This window comes from Pogoniulus pusillus, chromosome 6, assembly GCF_015220805.1.
Source record: "Pogoniulus pusillus isolate bPogPus1 chromosome 6, bPogPus1.pri, whole genome shotgun sequence".
In the NCBI taxonomy this organism is placed as follows: Eukaryota; Metazoa; Chordata; class Aves; order Piciformes; family Lybiidae; genus Pogoniulus; species Pogoniulus pusillus.
The window spans coordinates 20,081,011-20,098,231 of NC_087269.1; the positions used below are offsets into that span (position 1 = coordinate 20,081,011).

At 42.3% G+C, this 17,221-nt stretch overlaps 1 protein-coding gene across 8 annotated transcripts in view; it reads left to right on the plus strand.

Moving 5' to 3' along the window:
- The window catches only part of ARHGAP22 (Rho GTPase activating protein 22), a 164,933-nt gene that overhangs the window by 99,138 nt on the left and 48,574 nt on the right, over positions 1-17,221 (plus strand). For 6 of the 8 annotated variants that reach the window (XM_064144771.1, XM_064144774.1, XM_064144770.1 and 3 more), the window contains one exon: positions 15,850-16,026. In XM_064144771.1, coding sequence (XP_064000841.1) covers positions 15,850-16,026 — 177 coding nt within the window. Of the gene's footprint in view, positions 1-11,570; positions 11,728-15,849; positions 16,027-17,221 lie in introns of those variants that run through there. The other 2 variants (XM_064144776.1, XM_064144772.1) reach the window with 2 other exon arrangements.

Here is a 17,221-nt window from a genome sequence, read left to right on the forward strand (position 1 = left end):
GTCTGTTGTTCAGTACATGACTTCCAGAGCCATGTATTAAATTCTGAGTGGAACTGAAGGTTTATCCAACCAGTATCCAGGCTTTTGTGGGATCCAGGCCACTCTCTCCACAGGGCTCTGGGATGCAGCAGCTAGAGAGACCAGTGCTGCCAAGAAGTGTAGTGCTTGAGAGGCAGAGTTGGCCAACACACCGCTGTGCCTCTCAATGAGCCATGAGTATGCTGCTGAGAGAGTGGTGACTTCAGCTCACCAGTTAAAGCTCTCCAAACAGTGGAGGTGCCAAGCAGCCACTAGGGCTTCCAAGCAAAGGAACAGCTTTTTGAGATACAATACACTCCTAATTTCTACTATGTTTTCCCATTTTGAGAGCACTGCTTTGATGAGAAAATGGCCTGCTTTCCATCTTATGCTGGGGAAACAATCTTCAAGCTGTTCAACTTGTTCCCTCTTGTTCTTTGCTTTGTTTCTAAGTCTGCCACTGCCTTTGCACTAATGTATGACTAACCTTCCAAACAGTATTCCTTGTTTTATGAGAATCAGTGTTTGATTAATCTAGAGTGTCTGGATGTGATAGTTCTGTTTTTCACTTCTGCCTCTGCTAGTCACTAACCAATATTACACATCACACTGGAAATCATTTAGTGTGTCTGTATTTTAGTTCTCCATTGGTATGTAGGAATTTCTTGCTTTCTAATACAGAGAAGGCATTTCCTCACTGAGGCTCTCTGTGCATGTTCCCCCAAAACACCAACGTCTAATTCTATGTTGCAAGCATATTCCAGCAACAGAATGTATTTTTTTTTCTTTTAATGCATTTGTTAATTGCTAAAGCATACACTGAAATCCCTTCTACGTGTCAGAAGATTATTCTACAGTTACCGTGGTGTAACTATTCCTTACCTGAAAAACACAGTTTGAACTGTGTGGGACACTTCCACTTGGGCAGAGAAGTAGCAGAATAGAACTGCATGAAGATAAGGTAAATGGTATGAAGAACTCTATTTACTGTCTTCCTCTTTATGAGAATCAGCTTTCACTCTTATTTAGGCTCTAACGTGGACAGGACTAGAAAACTTACAAGCAAGAGTATTTAAGGCTTAGATATGCTTGACTATGCAATTTGTATGCATGCTCACTCTTAATGATTATTCTTATGTAATGCCTTCATGCCTAGATACACAGATCACCTAACTTAAAGCAAAGGCAAAAGAATTATTATATGTCCTCTCTGGAAGGCTGGAGAAGATGTTTTTATTCGACAAGTGCTTGCAAATTTCCTTCAGAGACTATAGACTGAGTTGTCCCTTAAAAGGTGGTAGCTGGCAGATATCAGACTTTTGAGGCAATAGTTCACTGTTACGTCTTATGTTCTTACTTTGACACTGAAGATTGTTTAAAAGTAATGGTAAAAGGTAACTTTCTGTCTCTTTAAGGCTAGGACAGTAAAACTGGCTGCCACCAGAAAACTTTCTAAGCTTATGGTTCTGTTGTTTTGTCTCCTCATTTAAAATTTGTATGACCTTTTAGGGATTCACCTGATTACTCTTGATTAAAAATGGGAAAGGGAGGAGAGTGAGACACTTGCCATGCTCCCCTGGTTTCTTCTGTTACCTGACTAGGGCTCAGACAAATCATAAAGCCATCACTGGTGCCTTGCCTTTTGTTTTTCTTATCGGTCTTGCAGACCACCAACCCAAACGGTTCCTCCATTTCCAAACAGTGCCCTCCTGCAGCTTCACTGCAGATATGCAATTCATTATCTGGAAAGCTGCTGTTTTGATGTAATATTAAACAGGCAGCAGCTCAGCAGGTGTCCCCAAGGTAAGGCAGGCAGCATGCTGCTGGCAGCAGCTGCTGGCTTCAGGCTTATCAAGATTTCTTTGTTGTGAAACAGAAACTGGAAAGCTTTTAATACACCACGTCGCTGGCTGAGTAGATCCTGTTTTTTTACTCTTATCCTGCCTTTGACTGCAAAGACAAAAAGTCTTATAGCACATGCTACCTGCGATGGCTGCTTACAGTTCTGCCCTCTTCAGAAAGGAGCAGGGCGAGGGAGGGAGAGGAGGCTCATAAAGCAACTGTGAGCTAAATGTGTCTGTGAAGCAGTCCTACTGACACCAGCATTGTCAGAATGGGCTTTCTACTTCTATAGGCGTAACAATACGCTAATATGTTTCCTGTGGAGAACATTCCAAGCAATGAGGCTAATATTCTTCCAGTTTTACTCAAGTGACCTAAATCTGCATTATTAGATATCATTTTTATAGTTAATGTCAGCTGGCAAAAGCAGCTGAACTGCCAACCCTGCATTTCTCTTTCAGTAGTATATCACAGCATGCATTGAGCAAGGCTTTTTGGTTCTTTGGAGTAAGAACATCTGTATTTGAACACTGTGAAATATGTTGATGTCTGGGTTTCCACGGAATGAGTTTCCACAATGTGAGTCCTAAACTGGAGCATCCAGTGTGACTATCCATGATGAAATGCACTCTCACACCACTAAAACGTTGTGCTGTTGTAGCTGGTTGACATACACATTTGTGGGGGACTTCAGGACTCGGGACACATTCCTGTGAGTTGCAGCATCTCTTGGGCATTTATCATCTTTCTGTGCTTCTTTGTGGAAATTCTTTCTGTTTGCTTTGTTAGTGAAAAGGCTATCATGCAGTGACTATGATCTAGATTTAGTCAGCAGTTGTTGCTTGAGGCATGACAAAGACCTGTAAGTTATCAAAGTATATTCATTAGTGACCTGGATGAGGGCATGGAGTGCACTGTCATCAAGTTTGCTGATGACACCAAGCTGAGTGGAGTGGCTGACACACCAGAGAGTTGTGCTGCCACTCAGAGAGACTTAGACAGGCTAGAGAGTTGGGCAGGGAGAAATTTAATGAAGTTCAACAGGGGCAAGTGTAAAGTCATGCACCTGGGAAAGAACAATCCTATATATCAGTATAGGCTGGGACTGACCTGCTGGAGAGCAGTGATGGGGAGAAGGACTTGGAAGTCCTGGTGGATGGAAGGATGGCCATGAGCCAGCAGTGTTCTCTTGTGGCAAGGAAGGCAAATGACATTCTGAGGTGTGGTTATTGGGTCAAGAGAGGTTCTCCTTCCCCTCTACTCTGCCCTGGTGAGGCCTTATCTGGAGTATTGTGTTCATTTCTGCCCCCCCCCCCCCCCCCCAGTTTAAGAAGGACAGGAAACTGCATAAGAGAGTCCAACACAGAACCACAGAAATGATTAAGGAAGTTGAACATCTTCCTCACAAGGAGAGACTGAGGGAGCTGGGGCTTTTTAACTTGGAGAGGAGGAGACTGAGGGGTGACATGGTGTATGTAAGGGGTGAGTGCCAGGAGAATGGAGCCAGCCTCTTCTCAGTGATGCCAGATGACAGGACAAGGGGCAATGGATGGAAGTTGAGGCATAGGATGTTCCATGTGAACCTGAGGAAGAATTTTTTTTCACTGTGAGGGTGACAGAGCACTAGAACCAGCTGCCCAAGGAGGCTGTGGAGTCTCCCTCTCTGGAGATATTAAACAACCACCTGGATGCGTTCCAGTGTGATCTGCTCTACATGATCCTGCTCTGGCAGGGGGGCTGGACTGAATGAATTTCAAGGCCCCTGCCAGCCCCTGACATTCTATAAGGTGGCCTGAAAGACCTTCTGACAGTGTAGCATAGCTCTTAGCAGGCAGTGCTATGCTTTGCTAAGAGATCCTGCATGCTGGTATAGTGGAGAAGAGGCTGCTGATCCAGGTTTTTAAATAGAAGGATTTCTCTTTTGCCAGCTAAGGAGGAAGACTACCAGGACAGAGTAATTAAACTACAGTGCCATATAGATCTAAGGAAGACAGAAGAAGTTCAACAATTTCTTGCAAGGCAGTGGTAACTTTACTGGAGTTTATCCCAATCCACAAATAGTGAGGATGTTAGATCATAGCAAATCAGAAGCAGATTGCTGTTGTCTGGTGGAGATGGACAACAACGGGTCACTAGCTGCTTTGGTTCTGGTGAGCATCATACATTGAGCAGGTGGAAGCTGGCAGTTATGCTGTGTGTGATTAAAATTACAAATACCTTGAAACTATAAATATGCTTCACAAGCAATCATTTTGAACTGTCCTGTGGCCCCAGACACATGTCTTCACCTTTGTTATCTGCCTCTACAACATAAAAGTGACTATCTGAGCCTGTCAGAAGAGACACTACCTATGTGCAGGACTTTGGCCCATTGTGGAGGAGACATACAAACATTAAGATGGGATGCAATGGAAGAGGACATCTGTAGTATTTCAGTATGCTATAGAGGCAGTGAATGCTGCAGGAAGGACTTCCACTGGGAAATGCACTGACTCTCAGAGAAAAGAATTCTGAGCAACACTCCTATGAATTTTGGTGGTGGAAAGTCCACCAGCTGAAGACATTACTCAGGATGAGTTGTTCACCTAACGGGTTCTTTTCATTTGTTGGTTCAATATGACCTAAATCAGTGTGGTTTTTGAAAGTGAGGTTCCATCTGCTAATGATTAACCACTTCAAAGGAACTTTTATGGACTTTTTGATAAAGCTATTAACTGGAAGAAATTTGTCTATTGCTAATGGGCAGAGAGAGTTAGAACTGACCTTGTTATGCTTCTAATTTACTGTCACTTTTCCTAAAGCACAAAGGGGTGACCTTATTGCTGTCTACAACTACCTGAAGGGTGGTTGTGGCCAGGAGGAGGTTGCTCTCTTCTCTCAGGTGGCCAGCTCCAGAACGAGAGGACACAGCCTCAGGCTGCGCCAGGGGAAATTTCAGCTCGAGGTGAGGAGAAAGTTCTTCACTGAGAGAGTCATTGGACACTGGAATGGGCTACCCGGGGAGGTGGTGGAGTTGCCGTCCCTGGGGCAGTTCAAGGCAAGGTTGGACATGGCACTTGGTGCCATGGTCTAGCCTTGAGCTCTGTGGTAAAGGGTTGGACTTGATGATCTGTGAGGTCTCTTCCAACCCTGATGATACTGTGATACTGTGAATTGAGGCCCTAGGTTTTTGCATCAGCACAATCTTGAGTCTGTTAGCCACCCACAGCTGTATTCTGAGCAGCTTCAGTTCTGAACCCGAGTGACAAGTATGAGCTTTCCTTTTTGCACAAGAGTGCTGCTGCTACTACAGTGAAGAGTGCTGTGCTTTACATAGTGATGTTTAAAAGACATATTGCTTACCCAATGCATAGTCAGATACAGGAGGAGATTGCTGTGAAACTGCTTCTCTGTGCAGACTATACCCAGACTATGAACCTGGATCAGAATATCTCTGAGTTCTTACGTTTGAGTTTAGATCAGCAGTGCTTCCATCTGCATTGTCTCATCATCAGTACTGACATGTAGACCAGCAGTGCTTCCATCTGCATTGTCTCATCATCAGTACTGACATGTTTTGTTGTTGTTGTTTTTCCCAAATTTGCCAACATTTGTGCAAAGGCTACAGTATATATTCTTTTGCATTTCAGTCCCCTTTCTGCATTAATGCAACAAATAGCTTTGTTTCTGTAAAAACAAAGTCTGAAACTGTTGAGTCCTTAATGACAGTCCATTTATTTGCTGCTGCCAAAACTGTGGTTGTAAAGCTTCAGTCACTTTACTGAAGAAAATTGTGTTTGTAATTGGTTGGCTGGATTTTCTGTGGAACTCTGTGCTCAGTGTTCAGAGAACCAGGCTCAGCTAAAAGCTTTATCTGTGTAAAGCCTAAGCTGTAGCAGTTGATGGCCTTGATTGTATTCTCCTGAGCATTAGCTAGGATGGCAAACATCATCCTTTAAAAATACAGTGAGGAAGTCTTTGGTTTCATGGTGGACTGGGTGTGGGCAAAGATAAAAAAAGCTTTTAAGGGCAAAGAGGAGGTGAAAATAGTTGAAGAAAGGCTTATTTAGAAGGAACCAGAACCACTTCATTCCTATCAGTGAGCAGACCTGAAAAATATGAGCACGACTCTTCCAGAAGAATATGGTGATTAGATATTACCAGTCCAGTATGAAATTATTTAAGAAAATTAAGGAATATACAAAAAAATTAGTTCAGAAACTGCCATTGTAATGTTGTGGTAAGAAATTTCTTGTCAGGATTTAAAAATTTCCCTCAACTTTTGTCTTCAGTTTTAAAGATTTGGGAAAAAAAAAGAAAGAGAGAACTGGGAAATTGCTTGTGGTTGTGTTGTAATGCATAAAAATTATCCAGTTACTCTCATTCACATATTTCAAAGCATGAAGCATCATCATCTTTGGTCAGGAAGGAATTTCCTCCCTTACAACAGCGTGTAAACACAACCACAGTTGGAATATGCAATTTGGTGTGTTACTCTGAAGCGCTGAGTTTAGAGAACCACATGGAACTGTGTGGCCTGCTTTGCATAGATGTGCCTCTATTTTCAGAGCTATTTGTACATACATTCCATTGTTTGGGTTCCCCACCCCCCCTTTTTTTTTTGTACCCTCAAATTCATAGTTGCCTTAATTTGGATGTTTCCTGCACCATGCCTTGTAGGGGCAGGCACACATCTTCTGCCAGGGGGCTGGCCTGAAATGCCTCCCTGTGAGTGTGGCTTCTCCTGACCTGAGAAATACTTCATTCCTTTCCATCCAAACCACAGGGCAGTGAAGTGGCCTGGTGCTCTGTGTAGTCCAGGCAGTTCTGTGCTTCAGCACTGTTAAAGGCTAGGCTCATTGTAACTTTTTACCATTGAACTATATTGCCAAAGTGCTGCAAGAGTTACTTTTCTGGAGAGAAAGAAAGGAGGGCAAGGGAAAGCAGCCTGATGTTGGTACTAAGGTGTCTGTGGAACATACTGGGGAAAAAGGCTGTTTCCTTTTGCCCCATTATCATTCCCACTTGCTATCACCACCACAGACTTGATTTTTATTGAAGTAGAAATGGATTTTTGTTGTGGTCTTTTGGGGGGGAAGATGCAGCTTTTCTTTTTTTCTGTGGTGCACCTGTAGAGATGGGCAGAAGTTGTCCTCTTGTCATTCTAAGACAGAAGCTTCGTGAAGTGATCAGCTCCCCAAGATCTGGTGACGTAGCGTAGAGCTCAAGTTCTTGCAAGTGGAATAAGCTGAGCCACAGTCGCGCCTGGGCTCCTAACACCTCCCGATTCTTTTCCAGTAGGAACTTTCTTTTTAAAGTGAGAAGCTGGTGCCAAGGTGGCAGATGCCTGTTGCTTCACAGGCAAAACAGTGTTAGCATCAGCAGAGGCAGTACTACTATCACCTGAGTTATCTGCTATGCTAGCAAATACTGCTGTAAGAGGCAGTGGCCACAACATTGCACACCGAGAGCTCCACCTAAGAACTTGCTTCTACCTCTGCTACAGTCTAGGTTTTGAAGTGAATGCATTCAGTCTTCGTGTCACCCTCTATCATTATTTGAGGCAACAGCCACCAGGGTTTAACTGAGCAAGCCATAATTTCTTTGACAGTCTAACCTCTATGGCATTGTAGGACATAATTAGAATATCCGTACTCCAGAATTGACACTCAGGATGAAATACACAATCCATGGCAAAGGCAAAGAGGTGCCATGCAGCTGCTAGCAATTCCTGGTGTTGTAGTTGCTCCTAGTGTTAATTATTGTTGATCAGTTCCTCTTAATAGTTCTGCTGACATCTTAAACTAGTTGTGATCATGTCGGAGAGATTTCAGCTCTTGCTGCTAGCTAGTAGAAGCTGATACAAACCCTAACCAGTAAAATACAGCTTGCTTATGGGGATACTGTGCAGAGTTGAGGGCATGTTTCACAGGCTCATGAAACCTCTTTAGTTAGGGCAGCAGTGTGATTGTTGTTAATGGCTGTTCCTTTTGTGGAACAACGTAATTCTTGGCAGGAGCTGCAGGGAATGCCGCCTGAGCTGTGCTGGTACAAGGGACATGCTCTGTCCTTGAAAGAAAATAGTATTCAGCAGTTGCATACTATACCTGGGCCTATCTCAAGCCTAAAGACTGGACTGCAGCAGTAGAAGTGGGCTTCCCACAGTTGTAAATTCACCTTAGTCAAATTGAATCACTTCGTGGCCACAGTGAGCAGCACATCCCAGGCAGCAGAGTAGTCTCCTCTCTGAAATTTGAAATCATTGAAAACAAAGAGGCACAAGAGCATAGGAGTACTGTTATGAGAACTTTACTTTTAATGTCAGAAGCATAACTTAAAAAATGACAGAACATTTTTTTTTTTACTGGAACTTCTCAGCATTCAGCCTAAGGCAATAAAGCACCTTTTAAAAAAGGGGGAAAAAAATTCAGCATAAGTAAACCTAAACATTGCAAAGCACTGAACACATGTAAGCAGGTTTTATAAGCAGGAGTTCAAGGTGGTATCCATGTGCAATGTTACTTCCTTGTAAGAGTATTTGAAACTGCTTTTCTCCCTTCCTTTTACCTTGCATCTTTTTCTTCTCTTTGCTGTGGTTTCTGGAGTGTGACATCACTTATCAGAGTGTGGCCCTACATGGAATTTGGGTGTGTTTATTTTCAAGGTTTTGTCTTATTTGAAGTGATTAATATAACTAACAGTTTCTTCAGCTTAGTTAATAGGTAAGTCTAGATTAATACAAGTCACAACTTATTGAGAAGAGCATCTCCAGATGGGAGAGTCAAGCTAACTTAATACAGTTTTTTTAATGTATAAAAGGTCAAAAATTAACTAAAATATTGTTTTCTTGCATATAGTTGTAGTAACCATACACTTGATCCTGACAATTGAAATAGAGCACTGCCTCCAGGTTTTCAAGGGTTTTCTGCCAGTACAGAGAAGCTGTAGTGCCTCTGTTCATGTTAAGTCTTGTCAGAATTTTTGCATAAGAAACCACAGTTCTGATGTCTAATCTCTGTGGTGTTTTTAAAGCTGCTTAATGGCATCTGAAACCACAGAAGGTATGAGAGAGGAGAACAGATCACAAGGCTTTTGAATTAGTTTATAGGTGGCGGTGGCTTTAGAGAGTTTGCCTGCCTTGGCTTTATTCTTTGGGATAGGATCTAAAACCATATAGAAACTCTTTACAAAGACTTTTAGTGGAAAATTTGATCATCTTGCAGTTGTAACTGTCATTAAACATGGTGCACTGAAAAGCATTTAAGGAAATTAGGTATTTATATCTGACAAAGAAGTCAATGAGACTTTAGCATGTGCTTGTAAATTCTGACCTAGGAAAATTTGAACCACGTTGGTTCAGAAGCTAAGCTTCTTTCCAAACTGTGGAAATTAAACACCCTTCACCTACAGATGTGCATATTGCCATAGTGGTGCTCACTGGAACTGCGACACAACAAATTTCTTTCAATTCAAAGTTTTTTCTTCCCCAAACCTCATTTCTTTATGTAGTTTTGTGTTTTACAGTGTGATCGTATTTTACTCTCTCACCTTCCACATCAACCTCCAGCTTGGATATCATAGATAGATAGATAGATGAGTGGGTGGGTGAAGGAAGGAAGGAAGGAAGGAAGGAAGGAAGGAAGGAAGGAAGGAAGGAAGGAAGGAAGGAAGGAAGGAAGGAAGGAAGGAAGGAAGGAAGGAAGGAAGGAAGGAAGGAAGGAAGGAAGGAAGGAAGGGAGAAAGAAAGAAAGAAAGAAAGAAAGAAAGAAAGAAAGAAAGAAAGAAAGAAAGAAAGAAAGAAAGAAAGAAAGAAAGAAAGAAAGAAAGAAAGAAAGAAAGAAAGAAAGAAAGAAAGAAAGAAAGAAAGAAAGAAAGAAAGAAAGAAAGAAAGAAAGAAAGAAAGAAGGAAAGGCAAAAATCATGGCAAAGACACATCACTGTTTACTGCTCAGATCTTCACAGATCACACCCTTGTAGCTTTCCTTATTTTCATCCTTCACTCCTTCACTACCTCAGATTTCTCTAGCTGTTCTTCCTGCTCTCAAGTAGCCTAAATAGAGCATTTCAATATCAGTTTTGTGTTCACAGCAAGTTTTACCTTCTGTGAAAAGGTCATCCTGGGGGTGGGAAAAATAAAAACAAACAAAACAAAACAAAACAAAAACAGGCAGAAAAGCAGTAGAGTTCTTGCTGGTTGTAGGGAAGCTTTAAGTGCATCTTGATGGCTTGCTAACCAAGGTTCAGCTGTAATAGACAGGATCTACCTTTAGCATTCAGGCTCTTGGCAAACTTTGGTTGGAGGAGTGTCCTTAGGACAGAGGTTTCAGCAGTAGCCAGGATCAAAGGCAATGACTGAATGAAGGAAAAAGGTTTCAAGTGACTATTCCAATCATTCTTAATGACCTTTTGGTTACTCACAGATATTTCTTTTGTCTCTTCCTAATCCGATGATCGAGATTGGGCTTTTGGGTTGTCTTTTTAATCCTACTGAGCCAAGAAAGATTCCCTTAATCTTGATAAGAATAACCTACCTCATTTTCCACCTTCTTTCATTATTGGGGAGACCTTAGAGTCCTGAATCTGATACTCATCTTTAAGAAAATCATAAAAAGCAGATCAGGGAAGATGAGTCATTGCAATTGTTCTCTTCAGCTGTGGGTGCAAGTTTTAGTCCATTTGTCAATGTCCTTGCTGCTGCCTGTCTGCAATCAAAGGCTTCCTGTCACTACTTGCTTTAGTACTGAGGGCAAACATGTCATCTGGGCCTTGCATTACTGCCATCCACCCCTTTCATAATTCATCCTTGAATTGCCATTTGCCTCCCCACATGCTCAGCAGCATGCACAGGGACTGGAAATATCATTCTGCTATCCACACCAAAGCAGTACAAACATGTAAATATATACACACATGCAAGCATTTTTAATTGTGTAGCTTTTCAGGAGAGTTGGTATGATGACAAAATACAACCACATCAGTAAGCAGAATGGTGTAAGAAATGGTCAAAAAGAAAAGCAAATGGGGAGGTGGAAGGAAATTAAATGGTCTGGATGAGAAAAGAAGCTGACAGTTCCAGCAAAACCTGACAGCAGGTTTACTTGGGAATACAAAGTTCTCTCTTTCACTTGCAACGGGGCAAGGGCATTTCCTAGCAGGAAGTACATTCTTGTCCCCCTGAACTTCTGTTTCCATATAGACAAGGGGGATCTAAGGCATAATTTCACAGATGTTGATCTTAAAAAGGTTAAACTCATGAGAATTAAATTCAAGGCAACTGAAAAATGTCAGTATTTTCTAACTGGAAACAGCTATAGAGAGAGATGCAATTGTTCTATGAATGGGACTGTAGGACAAGTCAACATAGCATAACAGCAGCCTTATGCTGTGAGTTTTCCAATGAAGGCATTTTCAGTGTATGAAGAATTTTCAGCAAGCAGGGATTTGAAGAGTGGATTGTGATCTCTACTGCTCTTGCAGAACTCCATCTGACCTTTGGCCAGTCACTTAGCCCCAGCTTTTCAGCTTTTAATCTTCCCTGTTGCGGGCTAAAGAGAAAGGCTGAAAAGAGGACTGTTATTAAGGATTAGGAGGTGGCACATTACTCTGAGATGAATGCTATACAGCTGACATCAGCAGCAGGTGGGTCTGAGGCCATATGAAACACAGCCACACAAACCACATGAGCAAAGCAGCATATGAGAACAATTCTGCCAGCTTTGACTAGTCTGGGCCCGGAAGGAAAGCATTTGTGCAGTGCAACTAGGGGCCTAAAGCCAATCTTCCTCAAAACAGAGATACCTACCAGCGAACGTAAAGCACCTTGACAAAGATCCTTTGAGATGATTGACAAAGCAATGAAGTCAGCAGGAACCTGCAGCCCTTTTGATGGTGAGCAGTAATAAAACAAGTCAGTCTTTCTAGGCTATTACAGTCACTGTATGTACTTGTTTGGTTGCTGTCGCCTTTCCTGCTCTTGAAGCTGTTCAGTTTCTGCACACCTGGAGGGACATGAGTAGAACTTCCAAATTTCTTTATGGATAGAAGTGGAATTTGGTGTATCTTGTCAATGCACGCTGGAAATTTGCAGAAGAGCAGGCAACTGAATGCAGAGTGCCCTGGTCACAGGTCAGTGTTGAAGAAGATGGACTATTTGTTCCCCAAGTTAAGTCCTTGCTTCTGTCACATCTGTAGAGGTGCTTGCAGTCTGTTTGAATTAGCAGGTTTATTTTCCCTCCAGTCTGGAGATGAAAGCAGCTTTGAGCAAAAGGACTGAACCTGTCTGCCCAGGCCAATCCTGAGCTACCCAGAGTTGGTCTCTGAGGGCCAGTCTTGTTTGTCTGGGATCCTGATTAAAGTTGAGTGAGAAGTTCTGTTCAAGTGAATGAAAAGCCCTTGTCTATATTCATAACTGTTAGCAGATTGTTCCTCTGTATCACAGTGCTGAGCAGCCAGAGCCTGGTTTAATTCTAGCAGTAGAAGTAGTAATCTTGCACTTCAGCATTAGAATCTAACAGCAAGAGCCAGAGCTCCATTAGCTTCTGGAAGAGATTTGAGTGCAACACCTGAATGAGAACTTTATATTTCTGTGAGAGGCAGAAATAAAATTCCACATACAGACATTTCTAGGCAAGAAGGTTTAAAATTGTTTTCCTACAAAAATTTTGCTATGAACCAGGATGTTTGAAGTAATAGAGCATTTGTATTGCAAACTTAGATGTGAAATCTTGGTTTGGATCTGAGTGAAGAAAATAAAACATCTGTGAATTTTGGGGGAAATTCTGGAGTTCTGAAGGTGAACATGGCATTGTTAACATCTAGATGTTTAAACTTAGCTGTTTGTCATTCTTGCGCTTACTAAGACTCAAATCTGCAGAATGTTTCAACGTGGACATGTTTGAACCACAGAATCACAAAATCACAGAACTTCAGAAGTTGGGAGGGACCTCCAGAGATCATCAAGTCCAATCTCCCTGACAAGGCAGGATCACCTAGGTCGTTTGCAGAGGAACGAATCCAGATGTGTTTTGAAAGTCTCCAGAGAAGGATACTCCACAACCTCTCTGGCCAGCCTGTTCTAGTGCTTCATCACACTCACTGTAAAGAAGTTTCTCTTCATACTGAGGTGAAACCTTTTATGTTCCAATTTGTAGCCATTGCTCCTTGTCTTGTTGATGCTGACCGCTGAAAAGAGATTGGCCCCATCCACTTGACACCTACCCCTCAGATATTTGTATACACTGATCAGATCTCCTCTCTTCTCTGGACTAGACAACCTCAGGTTTCTCATTCTCTCTCCATAGGGGAGATGCTCAAGACCCCCAGTCATTCTTGTGGCTCTCCCACTTGAAGTCTACCCTTTAGAGAACTCTAGGTCTGCTTATTGCATCAAGGTCGTACCAAGAGGAGCCAGCCATGTGTGGACTAAAATGTTTTTAAAAGGCAGTAGTTTGTAGGTGGGTCTGCATGCTCTGGCACTGCATCACCCCTGTCACGATAAACCATGAGGCTTTCTCCACAAAGCAATTCTAAAGTTCGTTCTTGTTTCTGAGCTAGCCTTCATGTGTGGAGTCATCTCCATTTGCTTGTATTTGTGTGAGCAGTCACTACTGACTCTCCCACAGGCAGCTTTCTAAAGTCACGACCTTGTTCCTATTTAAAGTGTCAGTGGGGAAAGCCAACTACAGAGGAGTTGTATGTTGATTTTGACAGAATCTCAAATCTAGCATATATGGGAATATTTTTTCCCATCCTGTTTTCACTTTTTACAGACTCAGAAGTATCAATATTTTGTTTTGTGTTTTTTTTCCCTGAATGTTTGTGTGAAAAGGCACACAAAGGTTCAGATGGTGACTGGCTGGTACGAAGTAACATCTTAGGGGAAGGGAAATTGAAGTCAGGTCCCTGCGGTACAGTGATTCAGTGGGAAGATGTTGAGACACCACTTCTACAGAAGTCCAGTAAGAAGTCATCCTCATGCTTCTCCTTTTCTGTTTATTGTGCTTCATATGCCAATCTTTATGTGGGTTAGTTCAACTGTTCTGACTAACTTTGTAATTGATTTGCAGATAAGATTCTGCTCTCCTCTTGTTCTTCACAGCTTGAGTAGGCAAGATCTTAGCTGGATCCTTTAAGTTTAACCTTGACCAAGCCAATTTTTTTTATAGTAGCTGTGACTAGGTGGTCTTTCAAGTTCCTTTCCAACCCCTCACATGCTGTGAAATCCACATGGTCTTTTTTTCACTCTTCTGAAAAGCTTGCTTGAGCTCATGCCACCTACCTGCCAGATCCTAGACTCTTGTTTCTGATGAGTGGTGAAGACTATGAAAAGTCTTTTTCTTGTTTCTCCTGTAAAATATTTGATTGTGAAAGTCATAGCAATCTATCTGCCAGGTAAGGTATAAGAATTACTCCTGCTTTCACCATGAGGCTGAATATGCTGGTAAAAGAATTAGACTGTGACAGTCTCATAGACTGTAATTTCCTGCTTTATATGCAAAGGATGTTCTCTTTGCAGTGGAGTATGGCAGATCATTGACCTATTCAGATACCTGCATCCTACCCCTGAGCAAGAGAGCTGTTGTGCTTTTTCAGTGAAGTCAAAATGGGAGACTCTCTGAGAGCATGCTATAAGGGAGGAAGCAGAATCTGGATATACTGAGGGGAAAAGCATCATGGCTTTTGTTTCTCAAGCTGCTGGCCTAGCCCAAGGTTGCTGTTGGCTCACTTTTTTACTGAAAGACTGCCTTGGTCTCCCATTTCAGTGAATTGCTTCTCAGAGAGCCATAAAATGTTTCCCAACACATATCATTTTACCCCTTCTTTGTTCTAAATCAGTTTATGGTCCATAAGTGTGTCTAGGGCCAGGAAACAGTAGCAAGATAAACTATTTCCTTGGCTTGCAGGCAGCTCCCACCTCGTTCCTCTCCCCAGATTAGTCCAGACGTAGGAGACACATGTTCTGTGTATGCTAAATCAGTTATGCAGGAACCACTGCATGCCATCATCCTGCTCTTATCTCTGAATTCCATGGACAGGCAATCTCAGCTGCTCAACACAAGCTGGCAGCTTTAAGCTTGCCAGGAGATACTGAAAGCCATGTAATCATAGAAATGACAGTGACACAACAACTAAGATGTTATCTCTGTAGCAAAGCCAAAGGCAGTTTCCATGGTGATGGAGGAGCTCGGGGCTGCCAGTGTTGCAGCTGCTGTGTTGGACAGAATCAGTAGCCTTTTTATACAGAGGCCATACTAATAAACCTTTTAATGTGGCCCTCATTAGGTTGTATCCAGCTCTGGAACAATAAAATGAGGGGTAAGGGGAAGATTTAAACCAACTGGGGTGAGTGCTGAACTAAAAAAGAAAATGGAAATGGAAGGGTTAAAAGTATTGTAGTATTCACAAGTGACATATCTGTATGATGGCTTGAGTGCATTTGATATTCTGGTCGTTATGTTCCTGAGATAGCAATAATAGCTCCTGAAGATCTTACTTCAAGTGAGAGAGTCAGATTTGTATCCTAAAATCTTAGCTCCACTTCACAACTGTCCTTCTGAAATGGGTCCAAAATCAGAATGTGTCCGATCAGAAATTCCCAGGGGGTTGGGGAAAGTGAATGATTTTTCAGCCCCTACATCTCAAGCACTTAAATGTTATACAATTCACTTAGTCTACCTTTTGGGTAATACTCTTTCAATGCTCAGCACAGGTATGAGGCATTCATTTTGTACTCTTCCTGCAGAGTCTGTGCTTTCACTTGGCTTATTGTTGGGACAGCAGGTGCAACATCTTCTGATTCTCTCTCTGACAATGCACAATTTACACTTCTGCTTTCATCTTTTACCAACCCATGCTTGGTGGGTGCTACAGCACATGAGTAGCAACTGCACATAAAACTGCTCAATTGAAACAACAATTTGACCGTTATTTATCCAGCTTTTTGGTGGGTTTCAGCATTGTTTGCTCTCTTCTGAATTACATGCTAAAAGAGATTCATATCCTTTCTTTCAGGTGGTGCAGGGGACAGAGAAAAGATGCCTGTCAATCATGAGGCTTTCCTGCTCATGGCTAATTCTCAGAATGAAATGGAAGATTGGGTGAAAGCCATCCGACGGGTTATATGGGCTCCATTTGGTGGAGGTATTGAAAATAGCTCACATGCACATAAATTAAAACATTTGCCTCAAGGTAAAACATATTCTTGTGATACTAGGATATGTGTAACACTGTAAAATCACTGAGATGCCTAGATAAGCTCTTTATTGTCTGAAGTGTTTTGCAGCAAGGAGATTGGGTTGATTATTTTCCCAGGAGATGGAAGGGAATGGAAAGGGAGCACCTACTTGGACTGTATAGCTGACACTGAAATAGGTTGTGGTAACAAACATATCACCATTGTCAGTACTGATGTTTTTACAGCTTCTATTATATTTACAGATGTAAAGGAGTGTGTCCAGTTATCTTGATTTTGCTTCACGGGGGCAGATGCACATCTTTAGCCTTCATACAGCCAGAGACAGCAAGGCTTTCCACCTAGGTAATGTAGAGCCCAGTTAGGAAGACAAGCTGCCACTGGCTTCAATGAAAATGTAGCTCGAGGAAGAATGGGATCAGGCTGGATGAACACCTGTAAGATAATAAAGCTGTTAACAATTCCTGAAGTTAAAATGAAATAAAAAAGATCTAGATTATGTGTTATAACATCAATATAATCTCAAATCAATTGTTGTGGAGGCAGGGAATTAATGTGGCCAAGTCAGGAATATGTATAAAAATAGAATTATTTCATTTTCCTGAAACTTGCCCCAAAACTATATACAGAAATTAATTTAGTTTTAATTAGCAGATTCAGTTTGATTGAGAAGATCTCACAAGGATACCATAGGTAAATTTGACTATTTTGGAAGTCAGAAGTTGGAAAAGGCTAAGCTACTAAACATAGCATCCCCCACTATTAATCAGGCTGAGCCAAAAGTTTACTCCCAGGTGAGTCAGGCTGGCTGAGAGAAAGGGTGGTCCAGATGCTTGTCCCCTCACTCTCTTTCAGAAGCTGTCCGAGGCTCCTTAAGGCCTATCAAGCTGCATGAAGGGGGTGCTTATGGTGGGAAGCCATCCAAAGCAGGGACGGTCCTGTCCCTCAGGAGCTTGTCCTTCAGAGCAACAGGGGACTCTTTCTGCAGGAACTACCCAGGCTGGGGAGAACTCTAAAGCAGGAACCCCAAGGTGGGAAGTACCCCAATATTTATACTCTCCCTAGACAAAGAGCAGAGTAACACTGCCTAGGTGTGAAGACCACAGCCAATCCCCAGCCCAATTCCAGCGCGGGCACTGCACAGGCACCCCTCCTGCTGGAAGGGCTCTTTGCTCCCCCACTTCACACCTG